The 22,176-nt window shown below is 35.8% G+C and overlaps 2 protein-coding genes across 2 annotated transcripts in view; one reads left to right on the top strand and one right to left on the bottom strand.

Annotated features, from left to right (window-relative positions):
- The window catches only part of DOCK2 (dedicator of cytokinesis 2), a 148,185-nt gene that overhangs the window by 77,892 nt on the left and 48,117 nt on the right, over positions 1–22,176 (bottom strand). Inside the window, exons 26-27 of the mRNA XM_051631280.1 lie at positions 19,023–19,171; positions 14,376–14,471 (exon numbers count right to left, since the gene is read on the bottom strand). Of these exons, the coding sequence (XP_051487240.1) occupies positions 14,376–14,471; positions 19,023–19,171 (245 nt within the window). The remainder of the gene's footprint in view (positions 1–14,375; positions 14,472–19,022; positions 19,172–22,176) is intronic.
- INSYN2B (inhibitory synaptic factor family member 2B) lies at positions 469–11,899 on the top strand. Its single transcript, XM_051631279.1, has 3 exons — positions 469–2,266; positions 5,033–5,107; positions 7,304–11,899. The coding sequence occupies exons 1-3, from the start codon at positions 891–893 to the stop codon at positions 7,488–7,490; spliced, it is 1,638 nt and encodes a 545-aa protein (XP_051487239.1). The 5' UTR covers positions 469–890; the 3' UTR covers positions 7,491–11,899.

The raw sequence follows: 22,176 nt of genomic DNA, 5'->3' as shown, positions 1-22,176 counted from the left end.
CAGTCACTGGAGATGACAAGTTGTTAGGAGGCAGCAGAGGAAAATTACAGTGTTTGGCAGCTTATTCATCTATAACTCTTGTCTTTTTACTTTCAGGAAGCATTTCCTGCTATTCTGCATTTGCTGCTTATTTCGTCTGGACCACTCATCTGATGCCAAAGTGTTTGCAAAATTTCCCCAAACAAAACAGTCCCTTGGATATGATTTGCCTTATATTTATATGAACTAAAGCAACAACTACACACCAATAACTTCTCTCACTGAAACCCACTGGATGCTTTATTTTTGCCTGCTCAAAAGTGGTTACAATTTGCTTCACTGTTTGGGAAGATTAGTTTATTTTGCAATATTAAAAAGATGGCTGAAGAAGGAAAACTCTCTCTGAAGAAAGCAATACAGTTTGGTATTGATGGACGTATTCCATCAGTGAAACTATGCATCAGAAATGAAAATGCCCCCAGAAGTTATTGTGCTTGTTGTTTATTCAGCCTGCAAATAAAACATATGTGACTGGTTCATCATAATAAAGCTGGATGACTAATGGAGAGCTGACTGGCAAGTAAAAGCAGTCAGGAAATCAATAGACTCATCTTTCAACAGGATAACTGTAAACACAATGGCCTGCTGCGATTTTGTAATACGAAGGTCATGTTGGCTTCAGAACACAAGGATTTCTGCATTCCCTAGCTACAAGAAGTCTTTCCTTAAATTTGATAGTTAATCTCTTTATCTTAGTGTTTAGTCTAATCAGCCATTTAATTCGAAAGAGTATGCCTAAGGAGAGCATGTCAATTAAAAGTATACACATAATTAAAGGAACAAAAAGCTTAGCTTCTTCAGGAGTAAGGTATTGATTTGCATCTTTAGGATAAACTTAACATACGGTTCAAATGACAAATGAAATGGGTCGCAAAGAAGCACATTACTTACAGACTTCAAATTGTGATTCAGGGGCCCAGCAAAACATGAAAATGCGCCCAGTGCTACTGAAAAGGAACAGTCTGGATTCAGCAGATTGTATGAGGCAGCCCCAGCACCGCAGGACCAAGTCCCAGCAAGTTCGGTTCAAGGAGGATGGTGTGAAGACAGAGGTGGAACTGGTTACTAACCCTGCCCAAAATACAGGATTCACAACAGGGAAAGCAGAAATATTTAGGGATCCTGATTTTTTGCTACATCAATGTCCATCTTTTGCAAGGGCTCAGAAGGGGCTTCGGAATATTGCCATACAAACTTCTCCTAGCCTCAGGAAACACTTCCCCGCTTTTAAAAAGAAAAAGCTGACCATAAGCAAATCATTAACAGAAATGCCAACGGATCCTGCACATCCTATCCAAGTAAATGGCAGTCTTTCCGACCAAGACATTATGTCTTCAGATCTCTGCTACTTACACGTAGCTAATCATTTGGAAAATGGATTAAGGGATAGCGAGGTGGGTGGTCAGTTAAGTCAAAGACCATCAAAAGCACAAAGCAATGGGCCTATCCACTCCAATGATTTCTCAGTATCAGAGAAGACAGCTGTTTCTACACAGGTGCCTGAATACATACATGTGAGTTTTCCACAAGACAGCAGTGTTTCCATGGACGCATCAGACCCAACCATGAATTCAAATAATTCACTGCAATATTCTACTGTCATAAAAAGCTATGACAATAGCGAGAACAGCACACTGCCATCTATTTCTGAGCAAGCATACCCTTGCCTAAGCAATTCTGATAGCAGGGAATGTAACCCTCATTCTGACCCTTACGAAGTGGATAAAAGTGATTCCGTGTCACTTGCAGCCAGCAAAGATGCAAGCAGCAAGGAAACAGCTCCGTTATCACCTCCATCAAACCATAGTTCATCTCCTTATTTCTTCAGAGACTATCACCAGGCAGGAGAGCACAAAACAGATGCAAGCTGTGTAACATTAAAAAATGATGATCACAAAATAATGTCATTGACCAGCAGTAATGTGTCAAAACCTACTCTGTCATACACTGAAATCGAGAAAAATTCTACCCAGTCAGATGTTTCCCAATGTAACAGCTGTTTAGAAGGATTTCACATAAAGTCTTATCTGCCAAGGAAAGAAATAAAACCACAAACCAACGAAGAGATTAGTGAAATAAATCAAATTCATTTGGCACATGGACAACTCTGTGCCCTACAGGGCAGGTTGCACTCTGTAGAGGAATCCCTGCAGTCAAACCAGGAGAAGATTAAAGTTCTTTTGAATGTAATCCAAGAACTGGAAAAATCCAGAGCCCTCAGTGAAGGGTATGGTGCATTTTAATCTTAGTAATTCATCAGAAGTGTAAAGTAGGTGTTAGCATTCTTTTAACCTTTGCTACTGAAAAAAAATCTCTCAATATGTTTAAAGATGAGCTTGCAAAAATGATATCTTAAGCACTTTTTCTTGTATTTGGGACTCAGCAAAAAAGCAAGTCTCTTCAGTTTGCCTTTAACAGACACTGCCTTTACTAAACCCAGTGTGAGACAGTTTATGAACTCCCTTTTTATTTAGATTTATGGTGTCAGATACAAAGCCACTGACACCTGAGAGCTGGCAGTCTCCAGCTAGCTTAAATCCACGTACAGCAGAAAAGCAACCCCCAAAAGTCTAATGTACTAACATAGCATAATAGAAACCTCTGGCAAGCCAACTATTTCTTATTAGCAAGGTCAGGTAGGCATTTAGTGCCCAAGCAGTTCTACTGCCAAAACAGTTGGTATCAGCAAAACCATGCTTCTCTTCAATAAATTATTATTGCTTTAACTTATAAGCAAGCAAAAGTATTAGTGGCTAAAGCACAGCACCTGCAGGCATTTGGGGACAACACTGCTAGTTATATTTCACAGCACCACAAACAAAGCTGCTTAAAAGGAATACCTTAAGAACAGTAAATAACACAATGCAAGGTAAATTTCAAGAGCTTCAGTCTGTCAGGGAGATTTCACAGGAGGAGGAAACAGGTGTTTAAAAGGGGTTAAAACTGAACATACATTATGTGAAGATTGTCAGCAAGAAGTCACTTTGAATCTCAGATTTTAGAATTATTTATATTTTGTCATAATAATGCATGATCTGTATCTTTCAGAATGTTCTCATAGTAAATATTAGCCAAGGCTACAAGCATTATTTATGTCAATTATTTATGTATTATAAATAATACTGTAAATGCAACTAATGCTTAAAGATAGGAATCTCTTGCAAAGCAAGGTTAAAAACAGAAATGCAAGTTTCCTTATGTGCAAAACAGGTTTTAGAAAATCCTAATTATGTTTTCCAAGGCATTAAAAGCAGCTCCTACTTAGAGCAAATGCTTCTAGGAAACATTTTAAAGATCTCTTTCACGATAATGCAGTATATCCATTAAATAATGTTTGTCTTTGAAAAACACAGACATCTAAGAATAATAATTTACATGCAACTGGTTTGTGTACAGAACTGCATCCTTCATTTTAAAATATGTATCCATATTATTTACTGACTACACTTAAGGATAATCTGATAATCTTCCACATTTTCACCAACTCTGCCAACAACACAAAAAGAGGACTGCAAGGAGATTTTTGTGTAGCTTCAATTGCACAGAAATAGCAGAGACATGACAGTGACTTCCTCTAGTGACTCAGCACCAACTCTTGGCACTTGTTCCCATGTAGACAGAAAAAGCTCATGTGGCTGTGCAAAAATTGTCAGAAAATAAGTGAAGCCAAAACTTTATTTAAACTTTTAAAGAGAAATAAAGAAAGAATTCTTCAAAGGATAATTATTTTATCTGGGAATTTAAATTACCTTCTTACATTTCTGATTAACAATTGTCCAACTCATACTCCAAGTACAAATTCACACTAATTGAAAATGTTAAAATATATAACTACTTAACATATAATTTCACTCTGTAAAAATTACCTTTTTTATCTGGAAACATTAACCAGTAATGTCTGGCTGGCTGTCAGCATGAAAATACTTCTGCTAATTTCACTGAGCCTGCATAAATTTTTAATCCATATAACATTTTTCCTATACATACATCAGCTCCCAATATCATCTCTCAAAGGGTTCTTAGTTATTTTCCTCCATTCATAAAGCTCATATGATTTTCTAGCACTGTGTAACAGCCTAGACAAAACAGACAAAATCCATGTAAACAAACTTATAACAAAACTGCAAAAAACACCAAAACCTAAAAGTTCAGTTGAGAAACAAGGTAGGAGGCAGAGGGGGAGAAAAATCCAGGTCTGTCACAATTAAGCAGTCACTTCCTATATTGTATTTCATCAACTACCAGCTCTACAATAAGTCTTTGGGAAATTACAGAAAAAAACCACCCGCTCCTTCCCTGCGTGTAGTTACATATAATGGAGAAGAAAAGTTTCAGTTGCGTTTGCAAATCTAACCATGACAAAGAGTAACTCACAGTGAAGCACAGCCAGATTATTCAACAACATATATAGCCCATTTCTGTTCAGTTACCACATAGTCCAAAACAAAAATTTTGCCAAGTATCTTCAAGTTTCACACCGAGACTCGATGATAGACCTCAACCCACTTGGCTAGAATCACCTAGCAGTAAAACTAAATATTCCAAGGGCTTGTAGAGGTAGAACAGCACAGAAGAACCTCCACTTTAATTCCAAAAGCAATCACAGAATTGTTTTGGTACCAACTGATCCCTTCTAAATCAAACTCATTAAACAGAAGTGATATGCATCTTTTAGACACAATGAGCCACCAGCCTCAAAGTATTTCTAATGCAGATTTCTCCATCACAAAAAGACTTACTCTAGTTGCTGTTAAGCATGAAACTCATTTATCTTGATTCCTCAAGGCTCCAAATTTGTGTACTAACAGCAGAACAAATCTGACTTGTTTATACTCAAGTGAGGAAACATGAAAAGCGGAAAGAATTGAAAGAGTAGAAATCAGGTTGAAAAGTATGGATATTCAAATAGGCTAAAGTGTGCTCATAAGAAACAGTTGTTTAAGTGTTCTATAAATCCCTAGACACACATGACATGAACTACTGTCTATTACAGGCGCAACTTCTACCACACTGGTCAAGACCTCAACAACTGTAGCACCTGTCAGAACACCGCATGTATCATCTACAGGTACTTCACTCCTTCACACCATTTCCTATTGTCTGTATATCTCTTTCAAACACGACATTTTGTTCACAGCTGTGGAACGTCTCAATTGTTATTAATACCATTTTTAACAAAAGACCAAGTGATATGTGTGAGGTGGTTTGTTTTCCCAGGTAGAAAAGAATTAATACTGTTACTATCTCAAAGTGTTACTGTGCTTTGGAGAACTCAAACAAATTTCCTGCTCACATTTCACAGCATTATTATTACTAGCATGCTTTGAAAACCTTTGAAGCCATTTCTGATTGTGAAATTCCTCTTCTATTTTACATTTTTAAGGCTGGGATTTCTGTAATAAATTTAGATCTTGGGAAAGAAAACACTGAATTCACCAAATGCCAGTAAGCTATAGCTCCAGTTTGTTTATGTGCAGAACAAAAACAAGTCTCCCACACCTCTCAATTCAGTAAATGTTTGTTATTATTTTGAATGCAATTTGAGCATAAACCACTCCAAATTTGAACTGCAGTTTATGTTATACTTTTATGACCAAAAATATTTATAGTACTGTGTTGCAGAAGCCTTGTATGTTTCAAACATTGTGTCTATAAAAACAAACCCTGAGTCTTCAGCTTGCTAGTCATTAACTGAAGAGCTAGGAGGTACAACATCTTGGTTATACTGCATACACAGCTTGTCCACTCGGAAGGGATTTTCTAGATCTTCCATCAATGTATAAACATTTTCTAAACATTTCATCCAACCTCTGCAGCCTCAGTTCTGAGGCAGAAAACACTTCACTTATTTGAGTCTGTACAATTCTTGGGGCTCTTCACAGAATATTAAGTAACATACTGCACAGATGCAGCACACATCTAGTTCCAATCTCCCTGCATGGGCAGGAACACCTCCCACTAGACCAAGTTGCTCTAAGCCCCATCTCTCCAACACAAAATGAGAACTGAAAAAGGAAAGAAAGCAGGAGCATGAGCTGATGCTACCCTTACGCCTGCAATAAAGTGAACATTTCATTCTCTAATGCTCGTGATCTGTGACTGCTGAAGAGTATTAAGTTGCAGTTTTAGCAATAAGCCGATAAAATTGAAGAGACACTTATAAAGTTTGTCATTTATATCACTTCTACTGGTTTTACTTATTATGGATTGCTCCCTCTCCAGTTCTTCTAAATTAGAATAATGTTATTGCTTTCTTTTTGCCAGCTGAGTGATTTCATTAAAAACCCAGAAACATATTAATTATAAGGGGGAAAAAAAGCTTCTACTTAATCTTAACAATTATTCAAGGATGTTTATCCATTTCTATAAACATACAATACTCAGAATTATTAGTGTTTCAAGATAAGCATATTTCCAGATTTTTTTTTAATCAGTGCCCAAATCAGGTTCAGGGCCTTAATGTGAGATCCCACCACCCTTCTGATTATGCCTTTTTTCTCCCAAAGAGCTTGCACTACAGAAAATACAACCCTCTCTTTTCTGCTCTCCCTTCCACCTGCCAAAACTCCACTGCAGCACAGCTGGTACAATTCACATTCTCCTACCCATAAAGATGGTGGAAATAAAGAAAAATCATACAGCCTCTTTTTAATTTGTTTGGCTCTCTTTTTTTCTTTGTCTGCTTTTAGTTCACTGTACTGGCTGCACCAGACTGCTTAACCACTGTCCAGATATATTCTTTTGAACCTTATGTTTATTGCTGTGCACATCTCTGCTCTTACCCAATTAACTTGGCTCTCATTTGACACCAATAATACTTACGGGTTTCAGTGGAGAAAAGTAGTTAAATTCTATTTTCCTATTAACTGATACCACTTATCTGAAAGAGGTAAATATTTACTTGGTGTAGTATATTTTTCATCCTAGTTAAACATCTGAGGGTTTTGAATTCATGCCAAGCATATGGCTGAGTTAGATTACAGTATCAAAATCTGACAATGGAAAAAAATGCATTGAAAGGTCATCATAGTATGTTCTTATATTTTCTCCCTTATTTTTTTGTCCCAGTGTTTTGGGCATGACACTGGAGTTCTTAACTCTCCCAGAAAATGGATTCCCTCAGAAAACACACACAGCTTTGTGTTTAATCAAGCTCTCATACTGAATAATGCCAAAGTATTCTAATGAAATAAGCATCCTTTCTGTATGTTATTAATTATGGAATTTCTCATTTATTAGCTTAAATCTCTTCATTTTCCTACAGTGTAGAATACGACTTCAGGCAACAAGAAGGAAGATTTCATCATATTTTGGAAATGCTGGATCATGCAGAGAAAAATCCAGCTTCAGTTTCACCTCAGAAGTTTCCACCTGATCATCCCACTCCTGAGAAAAAGGAGTTAAGAAGAAAACAAAAAAAAATTAAAAGAAAATGTTTCTGGTGGATGTGACTACCTTATAGATTCTTTTACATTTTAAAAGACAATAGAACAAAGATGTGTGGGAGCCCACAACTGAAAATGTGCTATTAAAAACTTACAGAGCTAAAGAATGTTTGGGTAGCTGAAAAGTAAGAATTGCCTTTACTTAAATAATCTCACTGAATAAAGGCTCATGAAGACACCATTTTAAAAATAATTCTTTCAAAAGGAAGCTTTCTTTTCCCAAGCAGACTTTCATATGCTTTGTAAAGACATATTTTTCACCCTCCAAAAATAAGTAGCCGACAATGCTAAGGGTGTCACAGTCTTCATTTCCTGTTTATAGGCTTAATGGATTAAAAGGAAAGAACTTCAGAGCTTTAAACAAAACACATAATCGAGAATAAACTATTATTGATGCCATGAGACAGTCTCATTCAAATTTCTCCTCAAAGGAGAAAATTACTTCACATCAACACTGAAATATTTTTGTTGCTGCCATCTAGTATTTAACAAAAATTAAAAAAAATAATTTGAGATTTAGTTTTACTCTGTCCATTTATCAGATCAAATTAAAAAGCAAACATTAAGAAGTTTCACCCATTTAATAGACTTTCCAGACAAAGACCGTAAAATCAGAAACAATAAAATTCCTCTAATTCTAGTCTTAACCCCCTACTCAAGCCAAGTTCAATTAGGTGAACTTGAGTTTTGTGTATCCCCAAAAACAAGAAGCCACAACCCTTCAGAGCAAGATGTTCCAAAATTTCTAACATCTAATCTGAATTTCTTATATTTTAACTTGTGCCTATTACATCTTTCCCTATCCAAATACACCTTCAAGAAGAATTAGACAGATATTAGGACCTCTCTCCTAAGCCTGCACTTCTTAAAGCCTGAATACATCCAATTTGCACCCTCTCTTCACATCAAAAGTCCAGAGTAATCATGGTGGCCTCTCTCTTGCCCATGCTTGAGCAGGCTGATGTCTTGCATCTATCTGGAAGCCTAAAACTGGACACAGTGCCTCAGATGTCACCATGACATTGCTGAAGAGAAGGGATTAACTGCTTTGGCTGCTGTCTTGCTAAATCACTTTCCCAGTTTGTACATCCTGTACCCCTACACATTTTAAACCTATATCATTATACCAAAATATGCCAATGTGTTTTTTTGGCCTTAAGATACAAGTCAATATAGGATAGAAAATTTATCATAAATAATTACTGAACTTATTTTTATTATATTAAAGAGAATTTATATGCTGGAAAGACAACCTGATTTCAATGCAGCTATTTCTTTCCTTCAAAAACAGTTGCATTACCAGCTAGTCTAAGGTATCCTCATGTAACAGAATTTAGGCTTGATAATAGTATCATCTTGCTCACAAAAACATGATTATCTTCCACACAGGGAGCAGAGAGGAAAATTTTCTGAAGCAAGTTTAAAGGGCAGACTGTAAAGGCTGAATAATGTATTTTTAGTGGAATGTACTGCAGACCTTTTCTTAGAAGTGACTGATTAATTAGTTCAAATGTTTCCAGGATATTCAGTAGACTAACCCCATAATCCTATTTTTTAAATCATATCGTATTAATTGTACTAAGTTAGTTTAAAATGTCTGTAGACTTTTAGTACACTTCTGTGTTCCTAGGGTTAATCACACATTTGAAAACACATTTAAAAGTATTTTGCACAGAAGATATTATCTGAAAGAATAAAGGTTTTTGTTAAACCTAGTCTTCATTTAGAAGAGAGCATGATGTGTGACATGTCTTAGTTTGTAACATTCTAAAAGACTGACATATTAAAAATCCCCTCCATGTTAAGTTCAGTCAGTATGGAAGTGACAGGCACAAAAAAAATAATCGTTATTTTAGACTCTTTACAGAAAAAAAAACATCATATGAATTTTTACTAGCAAAAAGGATGCCTCTAGTGAGACAGAAAAGCTCTTCAATTTGTAACAAAGGTAACAATTATCTTATTACATCAGCACATGTCATTATACTATATTCCAATACATGTACTGCTTATGCTGGCGTGCCGACAGCATTCCTATTTTTTTTAGTGTCTACAATTGATATAATGAAAGATTTGTTAGTGTGTAAACATTTCTTGTCTATTAAAAATAAAATTTTTAAGATTAATATCCTCCGTTGTAAAGGTAAAATAATAAGCAACACCAACAGGCATAACAGTAGTGGAACAAGTTTCTTTCTATAGTGAACTGATTTTCAATAATTTGTTATATATGAAAGCAACCTTTTTATCTTTTTGTTAATAAGCCCCCAAAAGGCTCATTTTAATATTTGATTTCATTTTACAGATGTAATTAATACAATGCCTTCAATATATTTTCAAAGGATACAGATTATCCATTTGAAACAAAACACAGTATTGTGGCTCACCACATTGCACCAATCAATTCCTGAGGTTAGTGAAACTATGCATCAACAGAAATGCCCTCTTTCAAGAAATCCCAACCAAAGATATTTGAAAGGCTAAAAGTCTTTCTCCAATACTTCTGCAAAACTGAAATATACCAATTTAAATGATTACTGATGTTACTCTATAACGTCTGTTCTTGATGGAATTCGAACTATAGACTATCTTTATTGTTTAATCTCCCAGTTAAAATTATTCTGTTTTCCATTTTCCTCAGTCAGATGTTTTTTAATTCTCAGTCAGTAAAGAATGGATTATCCACATATGGATAAGAATGCTCTTTTTTACATATGCACACACAGAAGTAAGGAAACACATAAGACACCTAGGCCAGCTGACCATCAGCTCCCAATGCTGCAATTTAAGAATTATCATTTGTCTTTCATGCCTACCCTCAATCCAGTGTTTTCAAATGCACTCCTTTCAAATAAACGGTTTTCCTTGGGGAAAAAAAAATAATAAATTACAGTGCTGCTGAAGTACTGTCCTTCAGGAATGTTGATCCTAGAGTTCTCTATTTCAGGACTTCTGTACAAAAAAGGAGAGTTGTTGGCTGCTGGTTTTTTGTTTGTTTGTTTGTTTTTCTAGCTAGAAGTAGTAGCAACAGCCAGTCAAGCTCTAAAATATGTATCTAAGTTTCAAACAAAAGGCTTATCTGAAGCACAGAAAGAGCTTCCTCATTCTTCTTGCAGAAGCTCTGACTACCACGAACAAAAACATGCAATAATGTAACTGAAAATAAAGTAGAAGTCGACCAGAAGTAAATGATTCCTACAAATAGATAAGCATCAGTTTCACAATAAAACCACACCTATTAAATGCAAGAAAGTCTTCTACCCAGTCTTCTCCACAGTAAGTCACACACAACAGCTTCCTGCGCAAAATTTTAAAGAAAACCTGGGCTCAAAAGGCTATTCATTATGTTAAAAGGTAAGAGTGGGAAAGTTGTGGTGTGCATCAGGCACAGTAAGAGGGTAAAACTGTTTAGTTCCTATAGGTTTTGTTTAGCTTTAGCATAGAAATTTGTATATCCTAGTAACACAAAATAACTTAAAGCTAAAAATAGCTTTGTAATCCATAATTGGAGAATCTAAACTAAGTGAAAATGTAATATGTAAAGAATGTTTTTTGGTTTATTGCTCAATATTTTATTTTTTCTTTCATCATTTTTAATTCCTATAGGAAATTAAATAATTACCAATTGCATAATATGTGGCTTATGAAATCAATATTGGAAAAGCAACAGAAATGGATACTGACTATAAAAGTTACCCTGATTTGAAAAAAATAGTGTGATGCCTAAGACCATCTCCCCAAGTATGAAGCAAATATTAGAATTACATATACACACACAAAATATAAAAACAACCCCAAACACCCCACAAACCAACAACAAAAATATGCCAGAAGAGCTACTTGACAGCACTTGCATACAAAATTTTAATGGGCTTCTCTGAAAGACTTTCTTAATGACAACTACAGTATGCTATTTATAAAACAGGGCACAGAACATGGTATATTCCAAAACTCCTGTATCTGAAATTGCTGTTTTATGGAGTCAACTTGCTTTAAAAATTCAGAAAAGATTTATAAAAAAATTATTTCTCTGTCATGTAACTGCAGTTCATGTAGGGCTTTTTACAGTTTTGTGCACTATAGCTCTTTCCAAAAAGCCACAATACTTAGTAATTATGCTAGCTTAGATGCAAAACATCTTCCTAATGAAATGTATTATCTGATGTATGTTTTATAAATTTCTAGATTATTTTAATGTGATGTTATCTTTTGCAATAAAATATTTTTCTGTAGTTTTCAGGAGTCAATTAATAACAAGCAACATTGAGATGACAAAGGAAACGAACAGCTGTTCTTTGCAAAAACAAAATTAATGGGAAATTAAAAAATAAGTCTCTCATTGAATCTTTTTGCAACTTTTCTAGGTAAAGACAGGATTTCCATTTGAATACTGAATAAAAAACCTGTAACTTTTAGCTAGACTGTGTGTATATTTTAATACATATTTTTCTCCAACCACAGCAGATGTGTGAAGTTGTTTCTCTGGTCATTATTTCCCTAAGAGTATTGCTTTTTTCCAGAACTATATTGCCTAGAGTAGCTTTGGCTAACACAGCACACTTTTCTTTTCAGCAAAGTCTTCATTTCTACAGTATCTTCTCTAAACATAATTTAAAAACTTTTTTATTTAGCATAACTACATGTTTTATCATGCTAAATTAATATTGTGGAGAAAATCAAGTTTGGGAGTGCTAAAAGAAAGCTTTAAAATGTATGCAGTGGATTTATGATATTTTTGTTCACACACCAAGCCAACACCAAACCCAAGTACTTCTGTGTTCTACCATGCATCTATACATTTTACTTCAGTAATGAATGTAGTAGGACTTCACTGCATCATGACACACTAACTAGAAATCTAAATTTCAGATAGTATTCAAGATAAAGCTTGAATAGCTAATTTTAGACAAGAAACTTGTCACTTTTTAATACAAGTTTAGAAGCACTTCAACTACTAACAGTCAAGGCTTTTGTTAATCATTAAATGCATCAAGCAGCTTGTAAATTGTAACCATTGTTTTTAATAGTATAACATAATACTAGCATTGATCTTCACACCACTTGAAAACAACACAGCTGAAGACCATTAAAAATTTTTTTATCATTTAAAAAGAGAGTAAAAGATTCCAGAATCTAAACAGTAACCTTCTGTTGTCCTGGAAATAAACAACAGATGTCTACTTGGAAATGTCACTTGCAGAGTTCTCTACAGTTTAAGCAACTGAAGCTCCCCTAAGCATTCTGCAGAAGACCCTAATTTCTGACTATCTGCTTCCCTGTTTTTAAAGCTAAAGCATTCAGAGTTTCAATAACCTTAACCCTCTAAAGAGCTTTTAAAACAAACATGCAAATTAACTGAGTGAAGTAAAGGTAATACATAGAGCATGAAACGGGTTTATTTTGGCCAGTTCTTTCTGACAAGACTATTTTGTTCATTGCAAACAATTTCTTCACACGTGGAAGACTACTCTGTAACAGATCTTGCCTCAGCTCTAGAAAACTTGGTAGTTTATTTGGATTCTGCTTCAAAAAACCTTTAAAATGCCCAATATACACATATGCATAGGTGCTTAGGAGCTTTAAAATCATTCAGATATCTGGATTTCAGAATTCACACTGGAGTTGATCTTTTTAGGTAAAAAAAGTGAATGAATTACAGTAAATAAGAGGAAAAAAGATTTCACAAGCCATTTCAATTTCCTGTAATCAGCTTGTTTCCTAATGACTTTCTAATGTTTCCTAATGAGAAGCATCTTTTTAGCAGTACTACTAGAATTTCATTTTGCCTCCTCTTTTACTGTTTATGATATCCAGAAATACTGCTTAACAGATTGATTACCATCATTCATGACACCCATGATACCTTCTTTGCCAGTACAGAGAACAGTTTCATGCACTGTGGAGAACTGAAAGGTTCACTGGGTCTTCATTCCAAACCTCTTCCTGTTACGACCATGCATACACATCAGAGGGTTACACACAAAATAACCAACTGGAGCTCTGATAAAAAATCAGTGATATAATTTCTAAAAATTGCACCAGGGATCTAACACCAGGGAGTCTGAAGCAACCCTTGGCAAATATCTTCTCTGAAGAACTCAATTAGGAGACCAATCATCAGGAACACATGTTCTGACTGGCAATGATCTACAACTGTTACATAGGTTTGCCAACAGAAATGAATAAGTAAACAAAGTGAATTTAAAAAGACAGAGTGTACCTCTTGTGGCCCAATCAATCAAGTAAATGCTGAATTAAAAAAAAGTGAAGTACACACAAAATATAGACTTAAAAATGAATAAATTGCAGAACCTGACCTAGAATAAAACTCTCAAATAATGGAATGTCCACAAAAATCTAAGGTGAGTGCTCTGTGACAGTCCACCTTAAGATACTTTCCTTGCGCATGTAGGGCATGATCTTCCCCCTCCAAAAATGGAGTCAGGAATGGCAGCTGCTCCATAGCAATCCTAACACACCAAAAAGTAAAGCATGTGGAAAGCTGGGAGAAGCAGAGCATCCACCAATTGTTTATATAAGCTAGTCAGAATAGCTTTAAAAAAAAAATTTTACTCCAACACTTCCATTTTAGTTTAGCAGAAACACTATTTTCCATGTGTTAAAGTGTGCCCTTTGTACAACAGTCTCTTTTTATACAAGCAGCAGGTAACTTCAGATTTAGTTAAGGGTTTTTTCAAAGAATGCACAAATCACACAGCATTCAACTGAACTGCAGAGGCACAGTTGAATGAAAAAAGACTAATGTTTTAGACTTTTTATTTTGTCCAAAGGAGTTCACAAAAAGAGCCCACAAATACTGTATATGCACTTTTTCAGAGAAACTATATAATGGCTTTCAAGGCATTAAAAATATATTAAAGTATTACTCACAATTAAGGGATCATCTCGTCCCATTGTAATAACAGTTCTGTTCACTGTGCGTAGCAACTGTAGCATTATTTCTTGAATATGGTGGTAAGTTGATGCCTGTAAACAAAAAAGCCATGAACAGTTCTGGTATTTAATCCCCACCTTTTGTAAAAGAAGGAAAATATATTCCATGTTTACAGTGCAAGCTGTATAATATAATCATCCTACTGAAAAAAGATACTAATTCTTCCTGTTCACTCTGCTCTTTGGCTCCAGCAATTTCAGTGGAATACTCATTTCATGTGGCACAGTCCAATTTTAGCCCTGTGTGTCCCTTAACTGTTTTTTTTGTTTCAATAGTCACTTCCCCCCCCCTCCCTCAAGGGACTCCTGTTTTCCCATAACTGAGTAGACTATAAGTAGCAACACCCTGTTAATAGATAATCAAGGCAAACTGTATCATAGTCACATTGTATTTGTCAATGGCCCTCAGAGCAGTCTGCAGCTCAAAGAATATTCTTAGCTTGCAGCCACAAAAGTACATAATTGTTACAGAAGAAAGGTTTTTTTCACTTCACTTTGCAGTTGTGTGCTCAAACTGAAGATGGCCTGGTCTTTGGCCCCATTATCAAAGTCCTGGTCAATCTGGGTGACTGAGGCTACGCTAGAAATGCACCAGCTGTCAGCATCAAGTTCTGACTGCAGCCCAATGGCAAATATTCCCCAACTCACATCATATTATAAGTACCTCCGGGATGTTGCCTGCATCTGCAATGCTGCAAGAAATATTCAATGATTCTATGATTTAGCCTCTGTTACAACTCAAGGTATAGTCATTAATCATAGCTGCTCTTATAATATCATCCAACAGCCAAAAAAAAGTAAATTTCATAGTAGCACTTTGCATACTTTCCTTGGACTTCTTGTAAGTTACTTGCTTGGAAGTTTCTTGTTCCCTATTCCCCCCCCCCCCCCCCCCCCCCCCCCTTTTTTTTTTTTAAAGAAATTCAAAGATAGGAGCTCTTATAATCTAAGTTCACTTCCTTCCACATGACAGTACATGCTATACCACTATTAGTAATGGTTCAGAACATTACACAATGGTGTTAACATTTAGCCAGGCCTCCATAGATGAGCTCTATTCTGAACTGACCAGTAGTGCACAACACAATTCTGGAAAATATAGCATATGCTCGAGTGTGCACAGGTTTCTGCTAAGCCTTTGGATTTTCAGAGAAATGCTAGCAAATTATTCTAAATGGTTTCTTTATGAGTCAGACTCCCTGTCTTCTTGATCATCTAAGAAACAGTCTGGCATTCAATACTGACATTGCGAACTTAAACAAAAATAGTGGTTTCACACATTGCCTATACACAGGATTTCAGTTTTTATCTTAACTGAGATTCCAGCTTCAGAAGACAGTCTATCAACCCACTGTAACATGCAGTTTTTTACATCATGTTTCACTCCACAATGATGACATGCTTTTTAGTGAAACCTGGAAAACTCCCCATTTGGCTGCAATCCATTTGGTTAAACACAGGACTTTTTAGAAGCTAAATTAACAACTTCTACCATATATAAACCCTCCCTAAGAAAACATTAACTCTGTCATTCCATTTAATGGAATATGGTCATCAAAAGCATATTCTTGTCTTGACTGTTGAAAAGGATTTTCTAGGTGACCAAGGCATGAAACAATCAGAGCTAATACATGGTACGCTGGTCAGCAGTAGGAAGTTTTCTCACAGAATTCAAATGTCTTCAGATTCATTGACAGGGTGGATGACACACTGATACACATAAATTAGTTAATAGAAAAACCAAAACCAAACCAAATTTTACTCTCTCTAGAAGTACCTGTGCAGGTAATAGCAGTTAGTGTTCGATTTACCTTTCATGTTCCATTTAAACTTCTACAGGGTTGGCACAAGAATTAGAATAATTCTGTTGTTCCAGAGTCAACCATGCACTTCAGAACATGATAGAGGGCTCATTTATTTGGACAGTGACAAACATGGACTAACTGAATGGCTCCTTCAGAATATATATTACACAACCTGTACTTGAGATACTCACTTGGAGATACCTCTTTGGTCAATTGGTTTCAGCTCTCCCAACTGTGTCCCCTCCCAAACTCTTGACCAACTCTAGAACAGGGTAGACTGAGAACTGGAGAAGGCCTTGACCTTGTGCAACCACTGTTCAGCAATAACTAAGATTTTGCACTACTGAATTTATCCTACCCCATGGAAATTTTCCCCTTACACTAGAAATTCATCAGTATTTATTGCAAACAAAATCTGTAGCTATCTGCCACTTGACTCACAGAGACTCTCCAGTTTACAGCTTACCTTCTTTTTTCAGAAGCTTTTGAAGAAATGTGCTTATTTTTTAAAAAAATTGAATGTGTTTGGTTTTTTTAAAATGCATGTGTTTAAAATTCTCAGCAATTTTCATGACATAATGGGTAACATGTTGCCTAAAAAGCCATTGTTCATTATAATGCAAAAAAGGTTTGCCTGGCTATCTCCCTCAATAGGAGTAAAAGCACAGAATGCATAACATGCTTTTAAACAATGTCATTCTATATCAATTACATTCTTTTTATTGGATTGTTAAAAGCCTGAAGACAAAACCTGGGAAAATTACAATCACCCACTAAACCTCTAGTATTTGTGTTCAAACACACGAAGCAAACTGATCAATGAAAAATAACCCTGTTAGTGAAGATCATGCTCTCCTCAATGACAAAATGCATCTGATTTTAAACCCAGCTAAGCATTTGCCTAACAACCAGGGAAAATATCTGAAGGAAAAAATGAAGGGAGTTCTCAGCACCACCATGCTAACCAAAGAGTTTTTCATTTAAATGTTCTGAAATCAAATCTGAAGACCTAATTTATTTTTTAAGTCCTTGCAGTGTATGCACATGAGTTCATTTGCAGAACAGTCCAAAGAAGCACTCAGAAACCTCTCAGCCATGGAATTTATTAAAACAAACACTTGTTTTTCTTTAACCATCTTTGCACTTCGTTTACACCTTATTTCTATAGACATTTCTACAGGAGATGTATCAGTTGAGCTATAGATCATATTCCACCCTTCAAGCCTGACTTTTTTACTAATACTGAGAACAAAAAACCCAACAATTGAAATTGTTTTTTTTCCCCCAAGATGGAAAGTTACAAGCATTTCTAAAAATGAACAAAAATCTTCATTAGTAAGAATTCTACTCAGTAACTGGTTTTGTGCCAACCATCATACCTAAAATATGACTAAAACACAGGTTGACTGGGGTACTTTTCTTTAAAATCAGTAGTTTGAGAAATACATAGAATGGGATGCCTTTTCAAAAAACCTACATTTTCAAATGTTTCTTTTCTGGAAAACAGCCCATTGAGATTCTACACCATTCTGGACATATCAGTTCCTACTCCTGGAAATGGCACATCAGAGTCTACAAAACAAACTTCAGACTCCATGGGACTACATACACACATAGCCAAAAGAATGAGACTTCTTCATGCTGTGCTGCAAACAACAATGTTGTCAGTCTTGCAAATATGAGCCACAAATCCGTTTATTGATATATCCATATTGATATATCCATACTTGATAACATGTCTTTAACATACCAGCTACTATTACTATTTAAAGCAACTGTTAAGTTTGTTTTCAAACTTGATTTGTGTGGTACGGATGCAGAAAGTATTCATCTATCTTGTTTTGCAACTGTGTTTGACCTTCAGCTCAGGCAAAATCAGCAGATATTCACAGAAGAAATAACTTCATTAATTATGATGTTTTCTCAGAATAAATTCCTCTAATTATCCTGAAACTTCATTGTATTACCTACTGCTCATTAAAAAGTGAGGGACTAAAAAGTCCATTCAATAATCCCTCAAATGAGAAAAGCAACCACTCAAATCATTATTTATACAGTCCTCCAGAACTACAGGAGCTCGAGCCTGAAACTACAGACTTGAAGTGTTACCTGTTTTACACAGACATTGCTAAAAGTAGAAACCATAAGTTACAACATTTGTACAGTGAAAAATATTTCAGAAAATACAAATGTTTTTGTTTAAAAAAATGAGATTAAACTTGAAAGTTATTCTGAATACTCTAGAATAATCACAGAATCATTTAATAGTTTGGGTTGGAAGGGACCATTAAAGGTTATCTAGTCCAATTAACCATGCAATCAGAAGAGAGGTCTTCAAATAGATCAAGTCACTGAGCCCCATCCAACCTGACCTTGGATGTTTCCAGGGATGGGGCATGTGCCACTTCACTGGGCAGCCTGTGCCAGTGTTTCATCACCCTCATTGTAAAAAATTTCTTCCTTATATCTAGTCTAAATGTCCCTTCTTGGAGTTTAAAATCATTACCCCTTAACTTATTGCTACAGGCCTTACTAAAAAGTCTGTCCCATCTTTCTTACAGGCCCTCTTTAAGTACTGAAAGGCCTCAATAAGGTTTCCCCAGAGACTTCTCCTCTCCAGGCTGAACAACTGCTATTTATGAAAAATAGGAGAAAAGTTCAATTTGCCACTGACTTGTATTAAAAATTTAAATGAGATTCATCAGCATCAATAATTCACTACCTCATCAGCTCAGGGTTACTACAGATTTGGGCCATCTATATCATCATCAATACTTACAGGGTTTTGACAGCTCAGAACCTCCAGGATGCTATTGAGTAATTCAACACAGTACTTCTTCTCTTGGATCTGGAGCTGCTGATCTTCTTTCTGTTCCAGCAATTCTTTCAACTCTTTTGTAATCACAGGAAGCAGAATGTCCCTACATTCTGAAAGAAAACAAATTATCTTAAGAATATAAATCAAATACCACTTGCAAATAAACCCTCCTCCAAACAGTGACATACAATATGCTTTAACAACTACAGTCCCTTTCAACATGGAATTGATGATTTTCTAATCATGCCTCAGGGATACTCTTAAACTTGTGTGATATTTTGCATTATTTATCACATATGAAAAACACAACCTCCTGATTAAAATAATTTGTTTCAGTTAAATTCTGGAAGCTGTTTGGCTTGCCCTGAAGACTTAGGGACAAATAAATCCTTTCACATACAAAGCATCTAGAAATAAGCTATGTTTAAGTAGTGACAAGAGTTTAACATGGGAAAAATTCAATACTTATTATCCTGTCTGAAAATAAGACAAACAGCAACGGAGTTGTTCCTTGCAGTAACTTTGAAACATCCCTTCTAAGAACACATAAAAGAATGCAGACAAGGAAAACACTAATGAAATAGCTTTCAAGTCTGTCAGAGCAAGAAGTATGCACACATCCATCATTATTTAAAACCAAGGAAGCTGACACAATTAGTAATTTACATTTCAATCTCATATTCATCTGCTTTTTAAGACAGAGGCACTTATCATAAATGTTGGGAGGACAAGATGCACAAGCTTGAAATAAATTCAAAGAAGGCACTGTGTACCTAGGAGTACAGGACACAGAAGACTTTCTCTTTAAATTTAATTCATACCTGCCACTGAGTGATTGAAGTAACAACTTACTTGTACAGTGCTATATAATTAAACAGAGTATAGTGCAACAGTGTGAACAAATGCTTCAATGATTTGTTATGTTTATTAACATAACCTGGGAAGAAAACAGAGCTAAATGTAGCTTCAAAGGTTCTACCTCAGAATAAGATCAGTGTAGAACTACAGAAGCATTCTAGTCACAGTCAGCTGAAGTTCTTACTCGTTTCCACTTAACTGATCTCTTAGTGCTTTAAAGTCTTGTCTTGACTCTTCAGAAGAAGATTTCTGCCACTAATTGGGTAATATTTTCTACCAATACCATATATCACAGTTTCTGAAAAATATAATAGAACTAGAAAACTTCTTAATTAACACAAATAAAAATGAGAATGTGGAGTTTTATTTTTTCTTTTAAGAATGATTGAGAACAGCTTTACCCAGACATTCAGCATACTCTGATAAACATGTGGGGTGTGAGATGGGGTGAAATTATCCCATGTGATTTAAAGCAAGCCTGGGGTCAGAAGCTCCCCAAAATAAGGGTATGCTAGTATAGGAAGACAGGAGGGCAAGAAAAAGAGAGAGGACAAGAATGGAATCTACCTGATAAATTTCTGAATTGTGCAGATGAAGCAGCAGAGGCTATCCATGCAGCTTATTCAGATCCATGCCATATAAAGCCAGGAGCTTTAAATCCTATCTAAGTAACAGCATAATTTCTTGCCTCAGAAAGTGTTTCTCCTCTTGGTAATGCCACAACATGATTAGCAAGCTATTTATCTGATTTTCTATGACCCTTGTTCCAAGCAACAAGAGAAATCTTAGTTAATATCCAAATTACAGACTCACTAGAAAACTAGTTAAATAACACATATCAACAAAAGATCTGTAAAAAAAGCAGCATAAAAAGAAATTTCACACACCTTACAGCTCATTTGTGTGACCAGTTGCACACATGGACAAGCTTCCTGCACTGAACACAGGCCACAGACTACTCTGATTCAGAAACCAAGTAGCTGCACTTACAAAACACTTAGTAGAGCACACTAACACCCCTAAAACATTTCAGTGTGAATTTGTGTCCATGAAGAGAGAGGAAAAACTCCCCTCCAAAAGTCATCAATACTCACAGATCCATGGTCACCATCTGTAGACATCAACTTTTAACTAATCTGTAATCATGTTTACAAATTCAGGTTTACAAATTCTAAACCAACAGCTTGTGAAAAAATTCAGCTGTTTTCTCACAACTGTCATTCTTAATAATGCCTTTGAAACATTTCCACTTCAAAAAGATCCGTAGGGACTGCTCTGCCAACAGGCCTGTTCACAGCAATGAAAAGTCATAGAAAATTACCTGACGTGGCAGCCACTTTTCACCACTAAGAGGATGCAATGTTATAAGCACATACCTGCTTCACACCTACTGGAATAAACATATATATTTGCCCCTACTCCTCAAAATAAAATCCAGATCCATTTTTAAGCCATTAAGATCTCCCTTGAAATATCTGACAGCTAGCAAATATAAACATTCTCTTTGGATAGCTTTTGAAGCTGCAGGAACCAACCAGATAATAAATCATAACAAGAATCTAATCTTAACATGCTTAATTTCAAAAGTAAAGTAAGATACTAGACTTAAAGCCACTGATCAAGGAGAACCCTGTATTTTAGCTAAACTACATTTTAAGTACTCCTGGACCAAAAAATATGAGGAATTTAAGTATTATGTCTATTTTAATCACACTCCACATGCCAGTGATATCTATTTGACCAATAAATAGGAAGTGTTAAATCAAAAGTTGAAAGCTGCACTGGACACCCTAAGGAAGAGAAGTTAGCTGCTGAATTTAAAGCTCCTCTAATACCAGAGTTTCAGAAGCCATTTAAAAACTTTTCCTATCAGAATGCAAAATGTCCACTGTTGTCTATGAATCAGCAGGTCCAGGGAAGCGAGTGTCGCCCTGTACTTGGCACCACTGAGGCCAAACCCCAAATCCAGTGTTCAGTTTTGGGCCCCTCACTACAAGAAAGATAATGACATGTTGGAGTGTGTCCAGAAAAGGACAACAAAGCTGGTGAAAGGTTTAGAGAACAAGTCTTCTGAGTAGTAGCTGAGGGAACTGGAGCTTTTAGCCTGAATAAAAGGAGACTGAGAGGAGACCTTATTGCTCTCTACAACTACCTGAAAGAAGCTTGTAGCCAGGTGGGGGTTGGTCTCTTTTCCCAAGCAATTATGTTGAGCAGAAACTGCCCCAAACATTATCATGCACTGGAACAGACTTGCCCA

The sequence above is a fragment of the Apus apus genome, chromosome 13 (assembly GCF_020740795.1).
Source record: "Apus apus isolate bApuApu2 chromosome 13, bApuApu2.pri.cur, whole genome shotgun sequence".
Classification (NCBI taxonomy): Eukaryota; Metazoa; Chordata; class Aves; order Apodiformes; family Apodidae; genus Apus; species Apus apus.
This window is presented reverse-complemented; position numbering and strand designations above follow the sequence as displayed.